The sequence below is a fragment of the Takifugu rubripes genome, chromosome 19 (assembly GCF_901000725.2).
Source record: "Takifugu rubripes chromosome 19, fTakRub1.2, whole genome shotgun sequence".
Taxonomy (NCBI): Eukaryota; Metazoa; Chordata; class Actinopteri; order Tetraodontiformes; family Tetraodontidae; genus Takifugu; species Takifugu rubripes.
The window spans coordinates 14641292-14663024 of record NC_042303.1 but is presented as its reverse complement, the minus strand read 5'-3'; the positions used below and the strand labels follow the sequence as shown (position 1 = coordinate 14663024).

The 21733-nt window shown below is 50.6% G+C and overlaps 1 protein-coding gene across 4 annotated transcripts in view; it reads left to right on the top strand.

Moving 5' to 3' along the window:
• The first annotated feature begins 866 nt into the window (after positions 1 to 866).
• The window catches only part of celf4 (CUGBP, Elav-like family member 4), a 54301-nt gene continuing 33434 nt past the window's right edge, over positions 867 to 21733 (top strand). For 3 of the 4 annotated variants that reach the window (XM_029826302.1, XM_029826304.1, XM_029826301.1), the window contains exons 1-2: positions 868 to 1627; positions 18568 to 18650. In XM_029826302.1, coding sequence (XP_029682162.1) covers positions 1483 to 1627; positions 18568 to 18650 — 228 coding nt within the window. In that variant the 5' untranslated portion in view covers positions 868 to 1482. Of the gene's footprint in view, positions 1628 to 18567; positions 18651 to 21733 lie in introns of all 4 variants that reach the window. The other variant, XM_029826303.1, reaches the window with a different exon arrangement.

The following is a 21733-nucleotide window of genomic DNA, read 5'->3' as shown; positions in this document are numbered from 1 at the left end:
TTCTCTGCTCCTGTGTGTTTTTCCTCCTCGCTGTGCCCCCTCTGTACGCCGCTCGGCGGAGCTCACAGACTTTCCCTCTCTGGATATCAAATCATTTCATCCGCACGACTTAGAAAATAGCAAATTAAGCTAAAATACTTGGTCTCGCTAACTGAACCGTGTGCTGAGGGTGCAAAGGAAATACCTAGTATGATTTAAAAAATAAATAAATAACTAAAATCTTCCATTTTTATATTTCGCTTCTCGGCGGGAGCCGCGTTTCAGCACCGCGGAACTGTCCAGGCTCCGAGCGCCGCTGCCGCTTCTGCCGCTTCCGCCGCTTCTGCCGCTTCTGCCGCTTTCGCCGCTTCTGCCGCTGCGGTGGAGATGAGGGCGACTAGAAGATGATGGGAAATGAGGTTAAAAGCACAGCATCAACCCTTTTCTCTACTCGGCCACATTGCTCTGCTGTCGAGTTTTATTTGATTTTATTTTTCATTATCATTCATTCCTTACACAAAATAACCCTGAATCGTGGCAGCCTCGTGGCCCTTTTATTAAGAACTGAAGTGTGTGTGTGTGTGTGTGTGTGTGTGTGTGTGTGTGTGTGTGTGTGTGTGTAAGGAGTGCATTGTGGTTGTGGACTTGTAGTTATTTGGTCTGAGCTGGAGCACAAAGGAGCGTATTCTCTATATTTCTCTATTTATAGACCCTCTCCCCTCACTGGAACGTACCATTCGGCGTTCACGCACCAAAATGGGGGGAAGCAACGCTCGGCAAGGATACATTCCGAGTTAATAGCGGCTCTCTTTTATTTGAACCACCCCGCTGCTCCATCAGAGATTGATTCGGCCTGTCCGTTTAAACCGAGAAGACACCCGTACCGACTCCTCAGTGCAAAGAAATAAAAAAATAAAAGGGTGCCAAGAAGCTGGGACGAGGGAACGTGGGTGTAAAGCCAGAGAACGCTCTCTCTCTCTCTCCCTCTCTCTCTCTCTCTCTCCCTCCTCCTTCTCTCTTTATCTCTGTCTCTCTTTTTATGAAATCAATGAACGAGTTATTGGGTAAGACATAAATATAAGGAATCAAAGCATCCACCGGGACCGACGGCACCGCGCGCTTTTGATATGCGTCTTCGCCCAACGCTACATGTGTCTTCACATCAGTGTAAATATTGGCTCTGATAGGACGGGAACGGAACCAGCTCTGGCACGGCTTGGTCTTGGAACCCAGTTTTGACCAAGACTTGCAGCTTTTTCCTTTTTTTTTTTCTTTTTTCCCCCTATTTCTTTATTTAAAGAAGAAAGAAACCACGGTTCTCCACACCATTCGCTGTCGGTGCACCCATCCCAACTCACTGGCCGGTCCGAAGATGGCAACTTAACCAACGGGCAGGTGGACGGCACGGTGCACGGTGTCGGTGTGGTCTCCGCCAGCACGAACGGGCTCGTCAATGGATTAAGCCACAGCCACAGCCCGGTGGGGTGCCCGGCCACCATCCCCATGAAGGACCACGATGCCATCAAACTCTTCATCGGTCAGATCCCCCGCAACCTGGACGAGAAAGACCTCCGGCCCCTCTTCGAGGAGTTCGGCAAGATCTACGAGCTCACTGTGCTGAAGGACCGCTTCACGGGCATGCACAAAGGTGGGTGATGCCCGTTTTCCCCGAGACAACTGTGGCTCGACTTGTTTTTGTCAGTGAGAAAATTTGTCACGTTGAGAGAGGATCCCGAGTCGTTCTGCAAGGATCTGAGCGGCAAAACGCGCACGGCGCCGCGCGAATTGCCCGACTTGGTGCATGTTACTGTCGGGATTTGTGGCCCCGAGAACCGGATGTTTGTGTCGGACCCGTCGGGGGGGCTCGTTTTAACGTGAAACATCTCCGGGCGCGCACGAGTGTCACGAATCGGCAGTCACGACGGTGGAGCGGTGACAGGAGGAGCAGCCTTCCCGTTTGGGCAGCGTGCGCGGGAGTATTCGCACATGCAGTCCGGCGGTTGTAAATGTGCTCTCATTCACGGCGGCGCTAAATTCAAGCCGTTAACCTCGCGCTGCAGCGCGGGGAGGCTGCGTTTGACCGCCCGGAGCGTCGTGCACGCTGTTGCCCATAATTCTTTCACTGTGCTTGTACGCGCGCGCGCGCGCGCGTGTGGGTGGGTGGAGGGGAAGGGGGGTCGCGCGTGCACGTGGACATGCACGTGTGCAACAAGAGGAACCGGCCCATCAGCCCAAGAATTGTACCGTTCGGGGCCGTTTTGGAGGGATGGTAATCCGAGTCGGAAACATAAAAATGAGGCCGCGAAAGACGTTTTTGGTTTTATTGTTGTTTCATTAGTCAGCAGAAAAGGGCGATTTAAACATTTTCATACAGGCACGGGTTTTTTTTTAAAGTTTTTCCGTCTCTCAGGGGAAGAGTCATTTTCTGTGATCTAATGAGAGGTCACTAATTGATCGGCTGCACCTGCAGGACTTCTCCCAGCAGTGCATTAAGAATGAGCGATCACTTTTTGAGCTGCTCCCTTCCCGTCCTTCCAAAGCCCCCCCCAAAATCCTCTGCCCCACATAAACAATGTGTGACATGCGTTGTGTGTCGGGGAAATGGTTAGGACACACAAATAATTCCAGAGGGTGGAGACTGTCTGCAGCTATGGGAAAAACCAAAGAGGTGGAGAAGGAGAACGGAGGGGAGGGGGCATCTTTTATTAATAGCCCAGCTGTAGTAGAGACTCCCTGTTGGACAGTTAATCACCACTGGCCCCGGAACTATAGGCATGGCTCACCAGCTGATTCTTAGAACTGTCTCTTCTCTGCGATATACAGCCCTGCTTCCCGGGCCGGGCCCCCACTTTCATTAGCGATCCCCCGCCGTGCTCATATTTTAACTAGCTGGAGGCATTAGCTTCTCCCCGGCTCACCGGCTCCTCGGCTCACTTCAGTCTGCTCCTCCGCTGAATCCTGACACCTGAGGTTTCCGAAGAAGATCCTCGGATTATCAGTAAAACGCAGCACGTTCCACAAATAAGAGGCGAGGCGACTGCGCGCGCTGGTTTCATACTGGTTTTGTTGAAGGGAGCACATCAGAACGTGAGTCAGAGTCGGCTATCAGTTGGCAGCCAGAGTAAATAGACTGCAGACTAAGATGCAAACACACAAATATTTGCAAATAATTCATGCCGCATCTGTTTTTCCGTGTAAAACAAAAGTCGTTTCCTCTATTTTAGCGGTTAGCTTCGACAGCTGTTTTACTTTGAGACAGATATTCGCAGCCTTTGGATCCTGATGCCTGACGTTAAGCCGGGCCGGGCCGGGCCGGGCCGTATATCAACGTACAGTAGCTGTGTGGGGTTTTCATTGCTCTTTATTGTTTTTCTTAGTCATTTGGTGCAGTTTGCATTCTTTCCATCGCTGCGATAGACCGAGGGATTCAAATTGAGGGCAGGGTGAAGCCTTAGAGGTGTGAAATGCTCCAGTGGATTCAATTCTGTCAGAATCGCCCGAGAAAAAAAAAAAGAGGCATTTTTCTCTTCCATCAACCGTCCTTCAAACTCTTTCTCCACTACGCACTGTACCGGCGGCGTATGTTCAGGGACGGGGCGTGGTGTCAGATGATGACTGTGGAGCTACAAAGACGCCGATTGCACGGCCACATAATCGACCGCCACCTCTTATTCTTCACATTTCATGGACCTGGTGACTCTCACTGAGACGGCTGTGAATTGACTCGGCTTCACCCAAAGAGAGAGAAATAGGCTCAGGTTCGGACAGGACGGATTGGGTCGGGTTAATGAAAAGCCCCCCCCCCCAGCGCCGTCGTTCATCAGCGGGCCTAAAGAAACAACCTTTGCTATGGAAATGCTACCTCTGAAGACCCCTATTATGGCTGTTGTCAGCCGTGCCTGCGACGCTATTGCCATAACCCTCCCTGTAATGACTCCATGTATCACTCCTAATCTAGTCTTTAGGATTTTGTCCCCTTGGAATGGCTGGGTGGAGGGCGCAGGGAGGGGTCCAGGACAGGGCTCTGCAGAGGCAGAGGCAGAGGCAGAGGCAGAGCGGGGACAGAGCGGCGGAGGCCTACATTCTCCCAATGATTTTATTTCTCTCCCCTCTGTGCCCGAGTCATGCTAATGGAGGCCATTTATAATGGTCACTGGCTGCCGCTGCGGCTGCTGCTGCCGCCGCTGCGGCTGCTGCCGAGCACGACGGGGCTAAGAGGCACGACGCGCTCACGCAGCCGGGCCCTTTCTCCTTCCAGATGGTTATTGCTAGCACTGTTCATTTCTGATCATAAATGATTTATAATCAGAGGGGGTCAGTGGAGGTGCGACGATATCTCAGCAGCATTTAATAAGCGTTCTTGTATTTATGGTTTATCCCTCTCACATCTTCAGGTGGTTCCAGGCCGGATCTGCTCACTGCTTTTCTTTTGTGCTCATTTAATGCAAGTACGGCTGCCCTTTGGCAAACTAAGTACATTAGCGGAGTTCAGGCAGTTCAAACAGCGAGCCACCGAGAGGCTCAATGTCGGCACGGAAACTTGATTCAGATCTCAGCCAAACGGTCCATTTTGACCTGGCAGGCAATGTAAACAAAATGTTACAGGTCCATGGCGAAGGGGAATCTGCTGACAAAAATGTCCGGGGTGATTTATGAGAGCTCAGCGCCGCACTCCAAATGAATATTGGCTTTTGAAAAAAAAGGGTGATGTGCTCATTACAGACCCACGCAGTGGAAATCCAACAAGGAGTCGCAGCGGCGGGGTTTAACCGTGCAGATGGTCGATGCTACAGATGGGTGCCGTAATCTGCACCGGCCATAAAGGGAACGGCCGCGCTCTCTGAGTGCCTATAGTTTGGAGATGTCGGGCTTTTTAACTGCACGTGTCAAGTGAGCAGGTTGGAGACACGAGCGGGTCCAGAAAGTTACGAGGCCAAATCCATGAAAGGACCCATGCTGCGTTTTATTGCAGGCAATTAGGCGTTATACGTGGCTATTATGGGATTTCCTTCTGTGGAAAAAAAGATAAAAACAATAGAGAAAAGAAGGGAGCGTGTGTGTGCGTGTGTGTGGTGTGTGTGTGTGTGTGTGTTTGTGTGTGTGTGTGTGTGTGTGTGTGTGTGTGTCTTTTTGTCCTGCAGGTCTGCCTTAATGCAGCATGTGTTCCGGCCAAAACATTTCACTCTCTTTGCATCATCCTCTCAGCGGGATCCTCCGATCTCCTCCTCTCGCGTTTGGTTTGAGACGAGTGTGTGCGCCCGCACTCCCGGGCGCGTCTCTGTGTGTTTAGGTGCTCCTCCTCCCTTCCCAGAATCCTCCACTCAGCTCGACTCAGAATGCGCGCTCAGGCCCCACATTATGCCTAATTTCTGTGAAGGCGCGTCGCAATCGATTTGGAGTGTTTTTGTCGGGGAGAAAGGCGGCGCGTGTCACGGAGGAGGTCGCCTCTTTCAAAAGTACACTTACCCGCCCGCACCACGTTGCACGCCGCCGCCCTCTGTCCTCTCAGAACTGCCAAGCAACAAGAGGCGGAGCCAGAGCAGAGACTACAGTACAGCCAGGATCATTTGTCAGGCAAGGCGTTGCCACGGCAGCACCGCCACGTCCTGCATTATTATCTGAAGGGACCGTCCCACGGTGGGACGCATGTTGGCCAGCAGGAAGCTAGTTAGGCTCAGGCAGAGGTGACCAGGACAGGCCCAAGGAGGGAGCAGTCCTGGGGGGAGTAGCATGCTAACAGCAGATTGGGAGTCATGGGTCTGGCATGAAGGTGGAGCCCTTTGGTTCCTCTGCTCCTGGCGAGGGAAGGTGTGCGTTTATCTCTTTTCACCCCATTAAGACACGAGTTTCATTCACAAAAAGTTTTCTAAAAATGTGTCTACTGAAGCAGAAACTAGCTAAACACGTTAAAAACGTCCCGATGGGTTTGAACAAACCTTCCACGATGTGAAAATGGCGTTTTTCCATGGAAATGTTCTCTCACTTTGGCCATGTTTAATGTGGCGGGAGCATTGTTCTTCCGCAGGATGGAGGGGAAAAACAAACCCTCTCCTGACAAATCCTGCTGGCAGAGTCAAATATTTTCTGTTTTCAAGGCTCTTGCATCAGCTGAGTATTTCTCTCCTTGTTGAATTTTTAAAAACATTGTCACTTTAGGCCTCTTCAATCTTTTACGTAGCGTTCTGGAGACGGCGGAGGGCGGTCCTTTCTGAAGAGGACTTCCGTGTTCATTTAGAGGTTTACTCTTGTCCTACTGATGCCTCCAATTCTAATAATAGAGCTTCCTGTGGGGATGTGACCTGCATATTTTTAAAAAAAATATATTTAAATGAGCTTTTTTCTGTATTTCCAGATGAGGTGAGAGGACATGTGGTGATTTCAGTCTCTTTCCTAATTCCCACACCTACTTACGCTCTTCCATCTTCCTCCATGGATGGTTTTCTTATCTGTGCAGTGCAATTCCACGTGCACCGTCCAGCGTGTGCGGAGGTTCGGTGTATCCAGCTTGGACGTTGTTTCCTTTGTTCACCAGTCAAAAGGTGGTGAAAGTCCACTTGGTGGGAGCTTTAGACCCAGTGGTTCTGGGATTGGATTAAAGCCGCTGGCTCCTTTTTATCGAGTTTTGTACAGTTGGCAGGAATTCTTTGAGCATCCCAGCGGTATGTACAGTATTTGCAGCATATGCGTAGCTTCCTACCAAGGTTAAGCTCTATATTATGTCACGTGTTACTCCTTTATGAGTGGGTGCTCAAACAGGATGCAGAATTCAGTGGCGCCAACATCAAATCAATGAGCCCTGATGTGAACTATGGCAGAAGTGTGAGAGCGCCGTCACACCTTCTGTGTGCAGAGGGAACAGGGTCCAGCTGCAGCTCGGTGCTGCGTCACGCTGTGGTCGACAGACGCTGCAGCACCGATATGAAAAACAGCTCCAAAGTTTGCCAGAGCGGCTCTAACTGTGCCCCATTAATGGGCACCGGGAAAGCGTTTATTCTTGGCCGGGGCGCATTTGTTTGCCTGCGATTTTTATGGTTTCTCCCTGCTCATGCAGCTTCTTGCATTTCCCTCAAGGTCAACTTGTTTTATCCCAGAACACCCAAATCAAATCATTGTTCCCACCTCATCAAGCAGACACATGCACCCAACATCTCATTCCACGCCGGAGATTTATGGTTCATGGGAAGTTGAATTAATGTTTATTTTCTACCAAATTGCTAAACGTAACTCGTAGTGGCATATCTGGGTCTGCCTGCCGGGATTCGCTAAAGCAGGGATTACGGGAGCCGTGGACTATTTGTGCCAGACAGAACGCACGTCAAAGACCGCGGAGCATGTGTGAATTGTCGTGCCGGGCGCACACTTATCCGTGCCTGTATGGGCGCGCACAGCTGCGCCAGGAGTGCCGGGTTCGAGTGGTCCCCGAGTCAATCCGCTCTCATCCCATCTCCCTTCATGCCTATTTCATGTCCTCCAATTAAAAAATGCAACCACGTTAACTTGTAAAAGGAAGGTGGGAATGGAGGTTATGGCTTTCCAAAGATCTCCCTCAATTATTCAGGGCTGGTTTTGATTCAGAAAATGGAGGGGGATTAATAAAACATGCCCAAGTTTTTCGAGGGTTCAGATGAAAACCAGCACCATCAAACTTATCAGGCTTTGTTTGGACTCCGTGGTATTTATATCTGTCTCCAGAAGCCCCGCTGGGTTCTCGTCATTTCATCACGACCTCCTACAAACGCAGGTCAGTGTCCTCTCCATTCAAACCTTATTGGCACCCCGCTGGAGGAGAGTGCATCAGGGCTTTATCCTAGCCTGCTAGCTGGAGCGCGGCTAGACCCAAACATATCGCTGCAGAGGGAGATGGTGCAAGAGTGCGTAAAACGACAAGGAGCTCGAGACAGAGAGACAGAGGGAGGCGCGAGGAGGTGGTGGGGAGGATTAGAGAGATGTGAAACAGGGATGATGTAAGAGAATGCGTGAAAAGAGACGAGGGAGATCCGCGGAGGAGAGTCGGGGCGGTGGTGGGGCGTTCACACAAAGACAGACAAAGAATATCAAGAGAGAAAGTAGCAGAGATTAAACACAAGAGGTGCAGAGTAAGAACGGAGACGGTTCAATGACGGGAACAGAGTGAACAGGAGGAGGACTGACACGAAGAGGCTGAAAGGCAGGAGAATTAGAAAGAGCGAGGGAGTCCCAGAGACAGATGTCACCCTCTCCGGCCCCGGCGGATTGATAGCTCCTGGCCCAGTTCCATGCCAGGCTCTGACCCTTCCGTCCTCTGCTGTAATTTATAGGCCGCGTTTTGCCAGATTTAAGCACCTCTCTGTGGTCATCCTGGCTGGAGACGGCAGGATGACCTTCCTCAGATGGAAGCAGAGTTAGACCCCTGCATCTTGTGGCCGCCCCGGCGGCCAATAAGCTCGCGCTCGTGGTCCACTCACCTGTGACGGGGGTGCTAACGAGACGGCTTTTTACCGCACGCCGCTCTTTGCATGTTTGTTTTGGGGTTTATTGGAAGAGAGTTTTGAGTCCTGTCGCCTCAAAGCTGCAACGATGTCATCAAGTCATCCCCAGAATTGGTGACAAAAAGTCAAGTAAAGCTCTAAAATCTGATCGGATTGTTTCTTTCCTGACATTATTTTCAGCCGAGGATGTTTGTCGGGAGGGGAGGGAATGATTAAATTGCCTCCCAGACAACTGCTGACCTGCCACTGGAGGCCGGTCCGGATGCACCGTTCTCACAATGTTCGGAGCCCCGATAAGACGATTGATTTGGATGTTTGCATGGGTTCAGACACGGGGGGGCTCGTTTCGTCTGCCTGAGCTCTGGCTTGGAAAAGCCTAAAATACAGAGTTTCTTCTTTGGGAGGCCGTGTTATTGTTTGGGGAGGGGAAAAACAAAATCTCTCCATAAATATTTAACTCTCCTTTCAATCGGGCAGAAAATGGGATTTCACAGATTGCGCCCCCCCCACCACACACACACACACCCCAGTTTTTTTTTAAAAGTGAAGATGTGAATATGAGATGGCCCTCAAACACAGATACTGTGATGCAGTGTGAAAGTAACCTTCACTCCAGCTCCTTGGAAGTGGGTGAATCCCCCTCATCAGTCAAGTTGTCACTCCAGCTCTGAGCTGCTGACACCAGTCGTCCCATCCTGCAGAAGCTTCCAGAACTTTTTTCCCGTGACGTTTGATGATGACACATATTTGTGTGATTGATCCTCTCACTTGTCGGCAGCTGGATCACCTGCAGTTTGATTTCGGCGTCACCAGATTCCCTCATTCGGAGCTGTTTTGGAAGTAAATAAGGTTTTGTGTGTTGGTCCTCAGCCGGATCATCTTGTCGGTGGGCTCAGGTGGGTTCGTGCTTGCTTATTCCGAGAATTACCCCCATGCACGAATCAGCCCGGGGAATGATCTGGACAGAAAGCCTTCAGCGAATGATTGCAGATTTGCAATTTAATGGCTTTTGAGGTCTCTCCGAGCCTCGCGCACGTTCCCGGTGCGACAGCTTCTTATTGTTTCGGTTCTTTAATCACAGAACGGGAGATGGGGATCCCAGAGTGGGATGATTTCCTAATGTTCCGAGACTGAGGCAGAAGTTTTCCGGGGAAGTTTTGTTTGCATTTTTGTTTTGAAGGAATAAAAAGAAAGGCGTCACGGCGCTGCAAGAACGTTCAGATCGTCTGTGAGAAGTCCGTATTTCCTACAAAATAAAATCGGCCGATAGCGTGTTCCCAAATGTTTTCCGAGCGTATCACTTTGCATGAATCTTTAACTCTCCTCAGAAGAGTCGGACTAGCATCTGGATCAAACCGAGGGCTCCCACCCACGATTGGCTCCATTAAGGATTCTGAAAAAATTCCCATTAACACAAACTATTTTAGATAATGACGCAACTTTTCCCCCGGAATTTGCAACAGGAAAAAAACAGCTTTTCACTGCGTGTTTAAGCAAGACGTTTTCCCATCGCGGTACTTACTATGATTAATGTGCCATCAGTGCAAAATGTAAAAAACGATCACTCCAATCTGCCGTTCCATGTCCCAATTTGTTCAAGAGGAAGCCAAGCTTTCGAAATGAGTGGGATAAAAGTGACTGCCAAAGGGATGAATATATATAATTATCTGTTGCTGGAGTGCCAACAAAGAGACTTGAAAACCAACTTTACGTGCCAAAGGCTTCATTAGTCTGACAACACAAACGTCTCCTCAACCAGGGTTGGGAAATGACACAGGTATCCTCAGAGCCATTAAAAACTGGAATCTTCCCGACCTCCAGTAGCCCAAACTCTATCTGCTGGGGATTAAAAAGCGCTTAATGTGCTAGCATTAATGTGCTGGCGTTAGCGTGATGTTTGAATTATTAGGTGATTAAGACTGAGCCGGCTGCTGTTTGTGGGTCCTTCAGTGACACGTTGGGAAAGGACGAGCGACTGTTTACTTTGCATGTGGAAATCCACGCGTGCCTTTCATCTGTCCTTCCTGTAGTGACTAGCGCTCCATGTTAGCTTTGCAAACATCTTAATTGTGTTAAAGGGAGAGAAAAAAAAAGGATGGGGGGGGGTGTAGAGATTAAAAGCCATTAATGTGTGTGGTGCAAGGGTGTGCTATTCCCGCGATGGTGCTTTTGTTCACTTTGGCAAAGCAGACGAGCGAGTTTCACCTTGAAACTCGACGCACGCCGCCGCCGCCGTCATTGTCGCCCGCTCTCGCCGTTTCATGCGCCGTCAGACTGGTTCCAGCTCGTCTTTGCATTTCTTTTTGTGATCACCACCCCTCTTACTCTCCGTGAGCGTGCCTCCCGTTGTCTCTCGTTCTCTCCTGCTCTCGCCTTTGTAGTACTGTTTCCCTCGGCTGCCCCCCCCCCCCCAGTCTGTCTGTCTAAGCATCAGATAAGCTCACTGGGGGAGACTTTAGAGGACTCTCCATCTGTGTATAAATAGCTCTGGATGAATTATTGAGGGACCTGAGGTTGCTAATAATCCCGCAGGACCCATCTGACAATGACACAGAAGATGGAGGGAAAACAATTACGCAGGCTTTCTCCTTCAGAAGAGCAGGAACGGAGGTGGGGGGGGGGGGATCGACGGCTTCTGGAGCCTCCTTGCGGGGCCCAACATCTTGGCTAATAAACCCAATTAAGTCTCCAGAATCAATCGGAGCCCTGGGGGCGTCCTCTCTCTTCCTTCCCCGGATGGCGCACAACAACAGGAAGTGTAATGATTCATGTTCCCCCTTCTGCGTTTGGATCATCCTCTCATCTCCATCTTGTAGGTTGGCAGAGCAGGCGGGACAGGGCGGGTAGGACGGGATGTCCGCCGAGGCGGGATAATAGGACAGGGAGAGGACAGGAGAGGAGAGGAGCGGGAAGGAGAGCAGAGCGGAGGAGAGCAGGAATATTAATGGGAGTGTTTATCCTGTAAGTGTTTCACTGGGGGGACACGGGACCGTGCGCTCCCATGACACGTCCCAAGTACTTTGTCTTCCTGGTGCTACATGATTCACCTGCAGATAATGTAGATTTATTCCATCTTTTCAATTATGTCCATAGGATTGGAAACGTCCACAGTCCAGAGCTCCATCTGGAAAACTGGATCATACAAAAATCAAAGAAAAGTGATTCTCTCTGTTCCGGAACACTCTGATTCCAGATTCCCTGGATGGTGTCAGCACTGGAGATTTGTTACTGGGTCAGAATTTAAAACGGTTAGCGTGTAGGCTTTATTTTATTTATTTTTCTTAGGCATGCAAACCCGTTTTACATTATTCAAGTCGGCAGCATCATTTCATTTTCCAGAGTGTCGGAGCTGCTAAGTGATCGTGGCAACTTTTAGCCCAGCGAAGTCATTCCGTGTTTAAAGATTAATGCTGGGAAAAGCTAAATTTGGATGTCCTCAACATTTCCTGAGGAACTGGCCCAGGTAGGGGTGTGTGTGTGTGTGTGTGTGTGTGTGTGTGTGTGTGTGTGTGTGTGTGTGTGTGTGTGTGTGTGTGTGTGAGAGATCTCAAGAGGGGAAGTGAGGACATTTTGTCTGGTTCTCACAACTTCAATGGTCTTTTTGAGGATTCCAACTCCAGGTTGAGGCTCGAGGTGCGTTGGGGTCGGGGTCAGGGCCCCCCTTCTATTGTCGGGGCCTAGAGAATGGAACACTCAGTGGGGAGGGGTGCAGCTGGGGTGAGAGGTGTGTAGGTTGAGGTGTGCAGAGCTGGGAGAGCGTGCTGGGCGGGATGAAACTGTACTAATGATGCATTTTCCACACCATTGATTTGGTGGCTCTGCTCTCCTCTAAATCCTTCACATGCAACACATTCAAGCGGCCCTTTTTTTCCCTCCTCTGCCAATCGATTAGGCGGCTTAGAGACGCTACTCTGGGCAGCAGGACAAGAGCTGGGACCTGTTATCTCAGGGACTCTGCACTCTCTCACACACACACACACACACACACACACACACACACGCACACAGTGAGAGGCATTAATCTTTCTATTGTCTCGTCGGGGTTTTACGTAATCTTGAACGTGAAAGCGCGTCAGATTGTTGTGTGAAAATGTTAACTTTGCGTGCTGTTAATACCTGTAATCTCTGGATTAAGGCTTGCATTTTAATAAGGAGGCTGCCCAGCTGACTGGCTCTGCTCCACATGTGTTTATTTGTCTAAAATGCAGGCCTTTTGGTATTACCGCTCATTACCGGCTGAGCCTGAGCTCCTGTCACCACAAAACTGAAGGTTGCCCACAGCTTTTAAGCACTTTAACCGAGAAATTTGTGCAGGTTCTTGTTTTCTCGGGGTGCTGAGAACTAATCTTCACTCCCTTCAGACCACATTATATCATCCCGATATGAGAGCATCTGTTGAAAACCCCTCCAAACAGCTGACGGCCCTCTGGTCAGTCGCAGGATAAGTGATACAGTATAATAACTTCTATTTAATGATCCTCGTATCTTTATCCCAGGCAGTCATTTAGGTGTAACCGGAGTCCTTTTTTTTCCTTCTCAATGGCCGTGTCCCGCACCCTTCGGAATGGGAGAAACGCCGCTGATGAACAGCGGCGGTGGCCTCTTGGAGTTCCATCACCTGCTTATTAACTTGTGTTCTGTCTTTTCTCACTCTCTGCGCTCCCTCGCTGACGCGCTCGCCCGCGGCCCCACCCCGCATTAGCCATCGCTGGCGTCCGCCCCCCCCTTCGGCCAGGACTGAGGGATCTTCCTGGAGTCGCCTATAGGAGAACCGCTCCTGGGCTCTATTATAAATGATTTGGCCCTCCTCTTTAATAATGCTGCCCCGTAGTTCTGCCTCACTCCACTGAAATAATATCATACTTAAGACCAACCTTCATTAGTCTCTGAAACAGCTCCTGAATTTTTAAGGCTGAATGGGAAAAAAAAAGGCCTGATGCGTCCTCTGAGCAGTAATTGGAGGGTCCCCCCCCTTCCCCCCCTGTTTGCACAGAGTACAGTAACATTAGTATTGTGGACTTCAAAGTGCCATTAATTTAATCAAGGTTTACAGCCACTAATTAAATATTTAAAGATAAACACAGGGTGAAGTTAAAGACGTCCTTGGCTGCATGTGCCGAAACAGCCTCCATCCTCTGTGTTGCGCCACCGCGCAATGATGTAAAAAGGTTTCCGTCTTATTGAATTACCCCTCGCCATGCGAGGACACGCCCGCCTTTCTTTCATTGCATCTGTTGGGGTTTTTTTTTTATTGGGTTTTGTTTTTTTTCCTTTGCGTTTCGCGGCTTGAATAGCAACGATCACATGGAGGATACGGATGTTCCGGTAAATCCGAACAATTCCAGATCCAGGAGGTCATTAGTATTCTTCTGGTGGAGCCGGTGGTCCTTCAGTCACCTACGGCTAAAAGAGCGAGGCTTTACGTGCTGTTCCTCCCAGCACAATAAGTCCGGAATTTTCATCTTTATTCTGTTTAAAGAGTTGAATTGAAGAGGGCGATCTAAGCCTCGGCGCTCGCAAAAATCCGGTCAGAACATTCTTGTCTTAAGGTCAGTCTTCTTAAAAGTGGGGCAAAGAAAAATTCTCCTGTTTATTGAGGAGCGGCTGTCTTTGGCGAAACCTTTCAGGCGGAGCTAAGTGCTAACGGAACCGAGGAAGGCGGGAAGACGCAGAGATTTCTATTGACTGACTGAAATTGGACAGCTTCAAACAAAGTTTTCATGCCTACGTTTTTTTTTTTTTTATTCCGAGACAGAGTTCCGGGGCTACGCGGCGTGGAGCCTGAGCTGCGGCGCGGATAAAGCGTTTTAATGCTATTGACTCTTTTTAGGCTCTTACCAAGATGTTCTGAAATATTTAAATGATCGCTGGGAGTTTCTCCCCATCTGTGGCTGGGAATAAAAGGATGGAGCGGAAGGGAAGAACTTTTTATGTCAGCCTTTTACAATCCCTGAATTAATAGGCACAAGATAATTAGACAATTCCGTGCAATAACATTGTCCCCAAGCTGTCTCGTCTTGGGTGGCGTTCGCCGACGCACACGTGTCCAGTAATGCACTGATTCAGGAATGGATTAGTCGTTTAACTTTTAGTACAACCATAATTAGTTTTGGGGGAGAATTTTAAGCTTTAAAGGTTCAAAGCCTCACCGTGGAGACGCCACAGAGGTCATAGAGGTCGTAGTTTTCCGACTGTAGAGGGAGCGTTGAGGCCTCTTAGTACTGTTTGAGTTTCACGCCTTTTATCTAAAACTCCCGACATTCGTGGTATTTAGCTGAGGAAAGTTAGATACTTCCATGGGTGAAACATCTCCATCTCCCCCTGGTGGCTGGCTGCGGTCGTGGAATAGGCCCCGCCCCCACCGATTATGTCAGTGTGGTTAGTTTAAAGGGTTGAATCTCGGCGTGATCTCAGCATCTCGGCTGTTGTTGCAGTCAGATTTCATCCCTGAAACAAATGGCCATCAGAACGTCTCCGTGCTCTCCACCATCCAGCTGATTCCTTTCATCCCCCCCGTCTCTCTGTGGATGTGTGTCCCTTTAGGGTGTCTGCAGCGGTGGAGATAAGAAGCGAGTGTAGGACACAGGGGGATGGTGTTCACAGGAGCTAGGTGATCTTATCTCCTGTCCCTCCTTCTCTCACCGTTGGGCTCGTCCTCCTCCTCCCTCTCCCTCTCTCTCTACCTCCCTCTCCCTCTCTCTCTACCTCCCTTTCCCTCCCTCTCTCTCTACCTCCCTCTCCCCTCCCCTCCCTCTCTCTCTCTCTCTCCCTCCCCTCCCCCTCCCTCCCTCTCTCCCTCCCTCTCCCTCTACCTCCTCTCTCTCTCTACCTCCCTCTCCCCCTCCCTCTCTCTCCCCCTCCCTCTCTCTCTACCCCCTCTCTCCTCCTCCCTCTCCCTCTCTCTCTCCCTCCCTCTCTCTCTCTCTACCTCCCCTCTCTCTACCTCCCTCTCTCTCTCCCCCCTCCCTCTCCCTCTCTCTCTACCTCCCCCTCCCTCCCTCTCTACCTCCCTCTCCCCTCCCTCTACCTCCGTCTCCCTCTCTCTCCCCCTCCCCTCTCCCTCTCTCTCTACCTCCCTTTCCCTCTCTCTCCCCCTCCCTCTCCCTCTCTCTCTCTCTCTACCTCTCTCTCCCCCTCCCTCTCTCTCTACCTCCCTCTCCCTCTCTCGCTACCTCCCTCTCTCTCCCCCTCTCCCTCTCTCTCTACCTCCCTCTCCCTCTCTCTCCCCCTCCCTCTCCCTCTGTCTTTACCTCCCTCTCTCTCCCCCTCCCTCTCTCTCTACCTCCCTCTCCCTCTCTCTCTACCTCCCTCTCTCTCTCCCTCTCCCTCTCTCTCTCCCTCCCTCTCCCTCTCTCTCCCCCTCCCTCTCCCTCTCTCTCTACCTCCCTCTCTCCCCCTCCCTCTCTCTCTACCCTCCCTCTCCCTCTCTCTCTACCTCCCTCTCTCTCCCTCTCTCCTCTCTCTCTACCTCTACCTCCCTCTCTCTCCCCCTCCCTCTCCCTCTCTCTTTACCCCTCCTCTCTCTCCCCCTCCCTCTCTCTCTACCTCCCTCTCCCTCTCTCTCTACCTCCCTCTCTCTCCCCCCTCCCTCTTCCTCTCTCTCTACCTCCCTCTCCCTCTCTCCCCCTCCCTCTCTCTCTACCTCCCTCTCTCTCCCCTCCTCCCCCTCTCTCTCTACCTCTCCCTCTCTCCCCCTCCCTCTCTCTCTACCTCCCTCTCTCTCCCCTCCCTCCCCCTCTCTCTCTACCTCTCCCTCTCTCCCTCTCCTCTCATCTCATGTACACACATTTTCTCAGATCCCCTCAGTGCTGCTGTTGATTTGAATTTGAAGTGATGGGAAACCAAATTGGCAGCATTGACAGCAGAAACAAACAGCTTATCTCTCTCTTGTGGGCCAATATGGGTCTTAGTCAGATACCGGGGTCTCTGCCAGCATCTGACTTGTGACAATGGTGATAAATTGAATGTTTGTTGACTGTCATTTTTCATGCGTGGGTTTATCCGAGCGCGTGTGGCCATGTTAGCATCTGTGCATCTGTGCATGTCCTCGTCATGTAAATACACCCTCCCTAAAACAGGACAAATCCAAAAACCGCACATACGTGAAACATGCCAGGAATTTTATGTAACGGTGAATAAATAGGGGTGTGTTTTCACGGGTGTCACAGACGCTATGGTGGCTGTCGAGGAACAAAATGGATTCGTCTACAATTGCAATTGGGATTATCATTAGGTCACATACGATCCATACATTCGTATTTACATTATTGTTGCGTGAAATTAGAGTCATTAATTGTGTAACCTCAACTATAAGAACCGTAAATGTCACCGTGTCAGCCAGTCTCAGCCAGTTGCTTCACATCCCAACAGGAACATTAAAATCAGCCAGTCGATGGGCCACTGGTTCCTTCTGACACGTCGTCACACAAACGCGGTGTCTCTGAAGACAGGAGACACGGGACCACGAAATTAGCAACATGTTTTTTGTTATTATGGGATGGATAAGTTGAAGGCTCCTTGTCTTTGCTTGTGCAGGAGCGTTAGTCAGCAGCGTTTCCCAGCAGCCCGTTTAATGTCAGGGGTTGGTGCGCTCTCTTTTCAATAATAAGCACAGTATGCTAACGCTGACGTATAAGCTATTATTTTGTCCCATTCCTCTTTCTACTGGAGTGTCGTGTATGGGAATCGGAGGCTGGCGTTTCCTGTGGGACGGCGCCGACCTGTAGCATTAGCAGGCCCGGAGAGGATGAGGAGGTAGCCAAGCTGTCGTCAGCCAGGCCCCACTTCGCCTAATGAGAGAGGCTCGCTAATTAAAAACAACAACAGGCGGACCGCCCCTGTGCCCCGCCATCAGGATGACCTGGAGTCAGAGACAGCATAGACGGAGGAAACGCTGCGTCCACATACTGTTCGCTACACCGTAAACAGCCCCGATATATGCAAGAAGAACAAAGCCAGGCATAACGAGGATGAGTAGGAGGCTCTCTCTGAACTGTTCCGTGTTTGTGCTTCCAGGGGGGAGGGGTCCGCCGTAATCGCCTGCCTAGCTCCGACAAACTCCGCTCCTTTTGTCTCCCTGCGTGACTTTCACGGCAGCGAAAACAGTCTGAAGATGTCTGCAGGGTGACGGCCAGCTCAAAATAACCTAGTGCCGGTCGTAAAACTTTCCATTCTGCTGTCTTTGTGGCTACCTTTATGGCCAAAATATATAATCTTAATTCCATCTTCTGAATGATTTTCTTTTTCTTGCTTTGGCAGAGATTTCTCTGGAGCCATCGCACAAATCAATAGCCTGTACAGTCTGAAGCATTTCCCCCTCCAATTGAGTGGTGCCACTGCAGACTTTAGTGCAATTGTCGAGTGTTTTATTAAACCGTCAAACACGCGAATCATTGGGCAGATTGACAGTTTGTCAGCTGTCTGAAAGTGGCGGGTCGCTGTCAGCGCGGGGCACCATGGGAACGGCTGGCGCGGCTCCTCCTTCTTCTGCTTTGTCTCCATCTTCCTTCTTTCAGCCCAGGTGCGAACAAAACGGAGGATTGTGGGTAGACTGGGAACATATGGAGAAGAGAGACAGGGAAAATGAAGGGGGGAGGCAGGAGAAGAGGGAGAAGGGGTTGTGGGAGAGCAAGAAGCTGTCAGGGAAATGTCTATCCCTGTCACGGAAGCCGGAATACTGTGATGGACAAACGGATAACTGCTGTTTCAGAGCACCGGGGAGAATCCTCCACCTCCTTTGGTGCAGGACCCCCCCCCCCCTTCCCGTAGCTGCGTTTCCCTCCTTTTCCCGCATCGATTACTGTCTTCTTTAAATTGTGCCATCTTCATTACGTGTGGATCGCACACATCTGTGTACACAGGAATGCTCCGTGTGCTCAGCCACGGAAACGCAGCTCTCAGTGCACAAACACACGCAGACACAAGTGAATTCCCAGTGCTGCCGTGTAGACAGAGTTTTAGAGCTGTGGCTGCAGGCTGACTCCGTGTGTGTGTGTGTGTGTGTGTGTGTGTGTGTTGTTGTTTTTGGCTATTTGCTGGTGATTGGTGCAGCCCCCTCTGTGTCTGCCTCCAGTTCACCTAACATAATTATCTCTGTCTTCTCTCTCCCTCTGAATTTTAGGCTGTGCCTTCCTCACCTACTGTGCCAGAGAGTCGGCCCTGAAAGCCCAGAATGCACTGCATGAGCAGAAGACCCTGCCAGGCGTAAGTTACATGCAGGCAAACACATCACGCTCCACTCTGACACGTGCGCGCCCGTGCCCATTTTAACATGTAATGCCTTATATTTATTTCAAATCAAAGGGGAGCGACTGACTTTGCTGCGCTTGTCATGTATTGTTTATCACTGGCTGTACACCAGACAAGGGAACAGCCCTTTCCCCCTATCTCTCTCTCTCCCCCTCTCCTCTCTCTTCATTTTGACAGTCTCACACACACGCACACAAACCCACAGGGAGAAACCACACGCAGCATCATAGGCACACTATTTATAGTCCTTCCTCCAGTTTGTGTAAATGTGTGAGCCTGTGTGTATGTGTGAGAGAGAGAGAGAGAGTTGAAAAGTGGGTGAGCGGGTGGATGGAGGCTCCCTGTGCATTAATGTGCACGCTCTGCATTGTGGCCCAGAATGGCAACAGCGTGAGAGCGCATCCAGGATGTACATCACGGCGCCACGGCGCAGCGGCAGATGTTCACGTGCGGCGGACATGCGTGTCGGATCCCTGTGAAGCAAAGCGTGTCCTGCCTGAACACCTCCGCTGATGCACGCACGGGCGAGGAACGTGTGACATTTTCCTCAAAAAAGAAAGAGGAAGGGGGGAAAAAGGTGCTTCATATCCATGTGGAGATGTGCAGTGTAAGCGTTTCCTTAGACGCGGGTTTGTGTACATATCTGTGCACGCACACGTGTCTGCGTGCACGCCCACTCCTGCGGCCGTGTGCGTGCGGGGACGTTTTGATGCGTTTCTGTCAGGCCCGGCTCCGTTTGCTCTGTTCGTTTTTAATGACGCCTCCAGGGAAGCTGACAGTCGCCGTGTTGAGCGCGCAGCCTTTGATGTGAGTGATTATGACATCACAGACGTGGAGCGGGGGAGTGGGGATCCGCGCTCTCCCGTTTCCCCCTCCCGTTCACATCCCAGTGGCACATTATTCAGAAAGAAAGGAGGGAGAGATAGACAGAGGAGGAGAGGGAAAGATTAAATATTTGGCCAGAACCAGAATGCGATTTTTTGTGCGAACACAAAATGTGTTGCAAATTGATGCTTTTGCCTTTTGCTGTGGTTCTGTCTGACATGGACCAAAAGGAATCGGCACAAAACTCTGCTTTCAGGGGGGGGGGAAGAAACAGAAAGTGCATTTGCTCTCCTGTCTTACATCCTGTCGCATCGACACAGATGAAGCCAGTCACTCGCAATCAGCGCTGTTTTAGAGGCAAATATTAATTAGGAATGGCTCTGGCAGCGGAGGACAGGCTCAGTCTGCAGCTGATCAATGGGGAGCATTAAGCAAGCAGAGGTAATGCTGTGGGACAGGCTGGCTGCTTAACACACCCCGGAGCAGAGCGGGAGAGGCAGAGCGGGAGATTGCTTATTGTTGGTGGTGGAGGAGAAAGTCAGGGAAACAAAATAAATGGCTTCATTAGACCCACAGAGAGACTCGGCTCGGGGCAGGAGGGCTTCTTTTTGGAACTTCCTTTCTGCCCTTCTCCTTTTATCAGCGCTCCACTCTCGGGTCGACTGACAACAAACACCCTGCAAACCTAAACCCTCCTTTCCCCTCACAGCCCCGACCTGTCCCTGTACTTCCACTTCCTGGTGTGCGTCAAAGCCAATCCCTTTTGTTTAAAAAGTTGCACTTTTTCAAAAAATAAATATATATTTATATATATTTTTTTTTTACTGCCAGGTGAGCTATGAGAGGTGGGATTTGGTTGAGTGAAAATGCCCTGGAACCATGGCTGTAGGCTGCTAGCGTAGCTCAGCCACAGTACTGAGAGCTCCCTGCGTGCGTGTGTGTGTGTGTGTGTGTGTGTGTGTGTGTGCGTGCAGCTGAGCAAGTACAGTGTCAAGAGAGACTTCTCGTAAACAAGCAACAAACTGAAATACTGTTGTTTAAGTGACGCCGATCTACAAGCAGCAGCTGACAAATAGTCTGTGCAGGATGGTGCTGAGAGCAAACACATTTCAGCCACTGAGCAGTGAAAGATTCAGTAGTTAAAAACCCTCGCACCAGAGGCGTCCCGAGCAGGTGGCGGGGTGTTGCGACCTGGCTCTCCAGTTGATTGCGTGGACGGTAGAACGAATGAAAACACCAGTTCAGAGGCAGGAGGACGCAGGCTGGGTGGGTTGTGAAGTGGCTTTCAGGAGAGGCGCAGACAAAAAGCAGGTTTGGGCAGCTTAAAAGCTCTTTTGGAGCAGCTTAAATGCTCTTTTTGAGCTTTGCCAACAGGAAACGCACAGAAGGATCAGCCGAGCTCCTCCTCTCTGTCCCGCTCAACTCAACTTTGCTGCTGGTGGTTTTAGGGTGAAATTGCATTTGATTCATATGGTTTTGTTTAGTGACTGTGAACATCTCATCACATTTACCACACGTGGGACTCTATCACCTTCCTAACCTCCACTCTGGACCCCCCCCCACCCACCTCCTGTTAATCAGGATAATGCGCCTCGCTACATCAAGACAACCATTTGGGACGCGCTGAGCGAACATGACAAAGACTCCGAGGCTTTAACCCCGGCCCCCCGGCACCAAATCCCACCAATCCAATCAAGCGCTCCCGGGATGTGATTGAACTATGGGTGGAATATGAGCTCGAGCTTAACCCCATAAGTCGGGAAATCTACTGCCGACATCCCTGAGAGTCCACGTCGGAACAGCCTGACACAAATACGGCGTTGGCCATTGCTGTTTAGATGCTAGCTCTTTCCTATTGGAGGCTTTGGAACAGAACCTGAAGATGGGGGATGGGGCTGTTTTATTTTTTAGAAGAGTCAGACGACTCTAAAATGGGGCGCGTCCCAAACGCGGCACCCTGGCTGCCGTATATCTGATCCCGTGCTCCAGTTTCAGACTCATACAACAGCACGGGGCATAAAAAAAATCTATTGATTTTGGCAGAAGTCCTCATGAGTGGGAGGCTGTGTGCTGCACGTGTGTGTGCGTGTGAGCACCTGTGGGTCAAGGGGCAGAGCTCCAGAGCTCGAGCTGCTGATGTGCAAACCGCAGGGTGCAAATCCCCACCAGCGAACCCCCCCCCCACACACACACACACACACACACACACACAC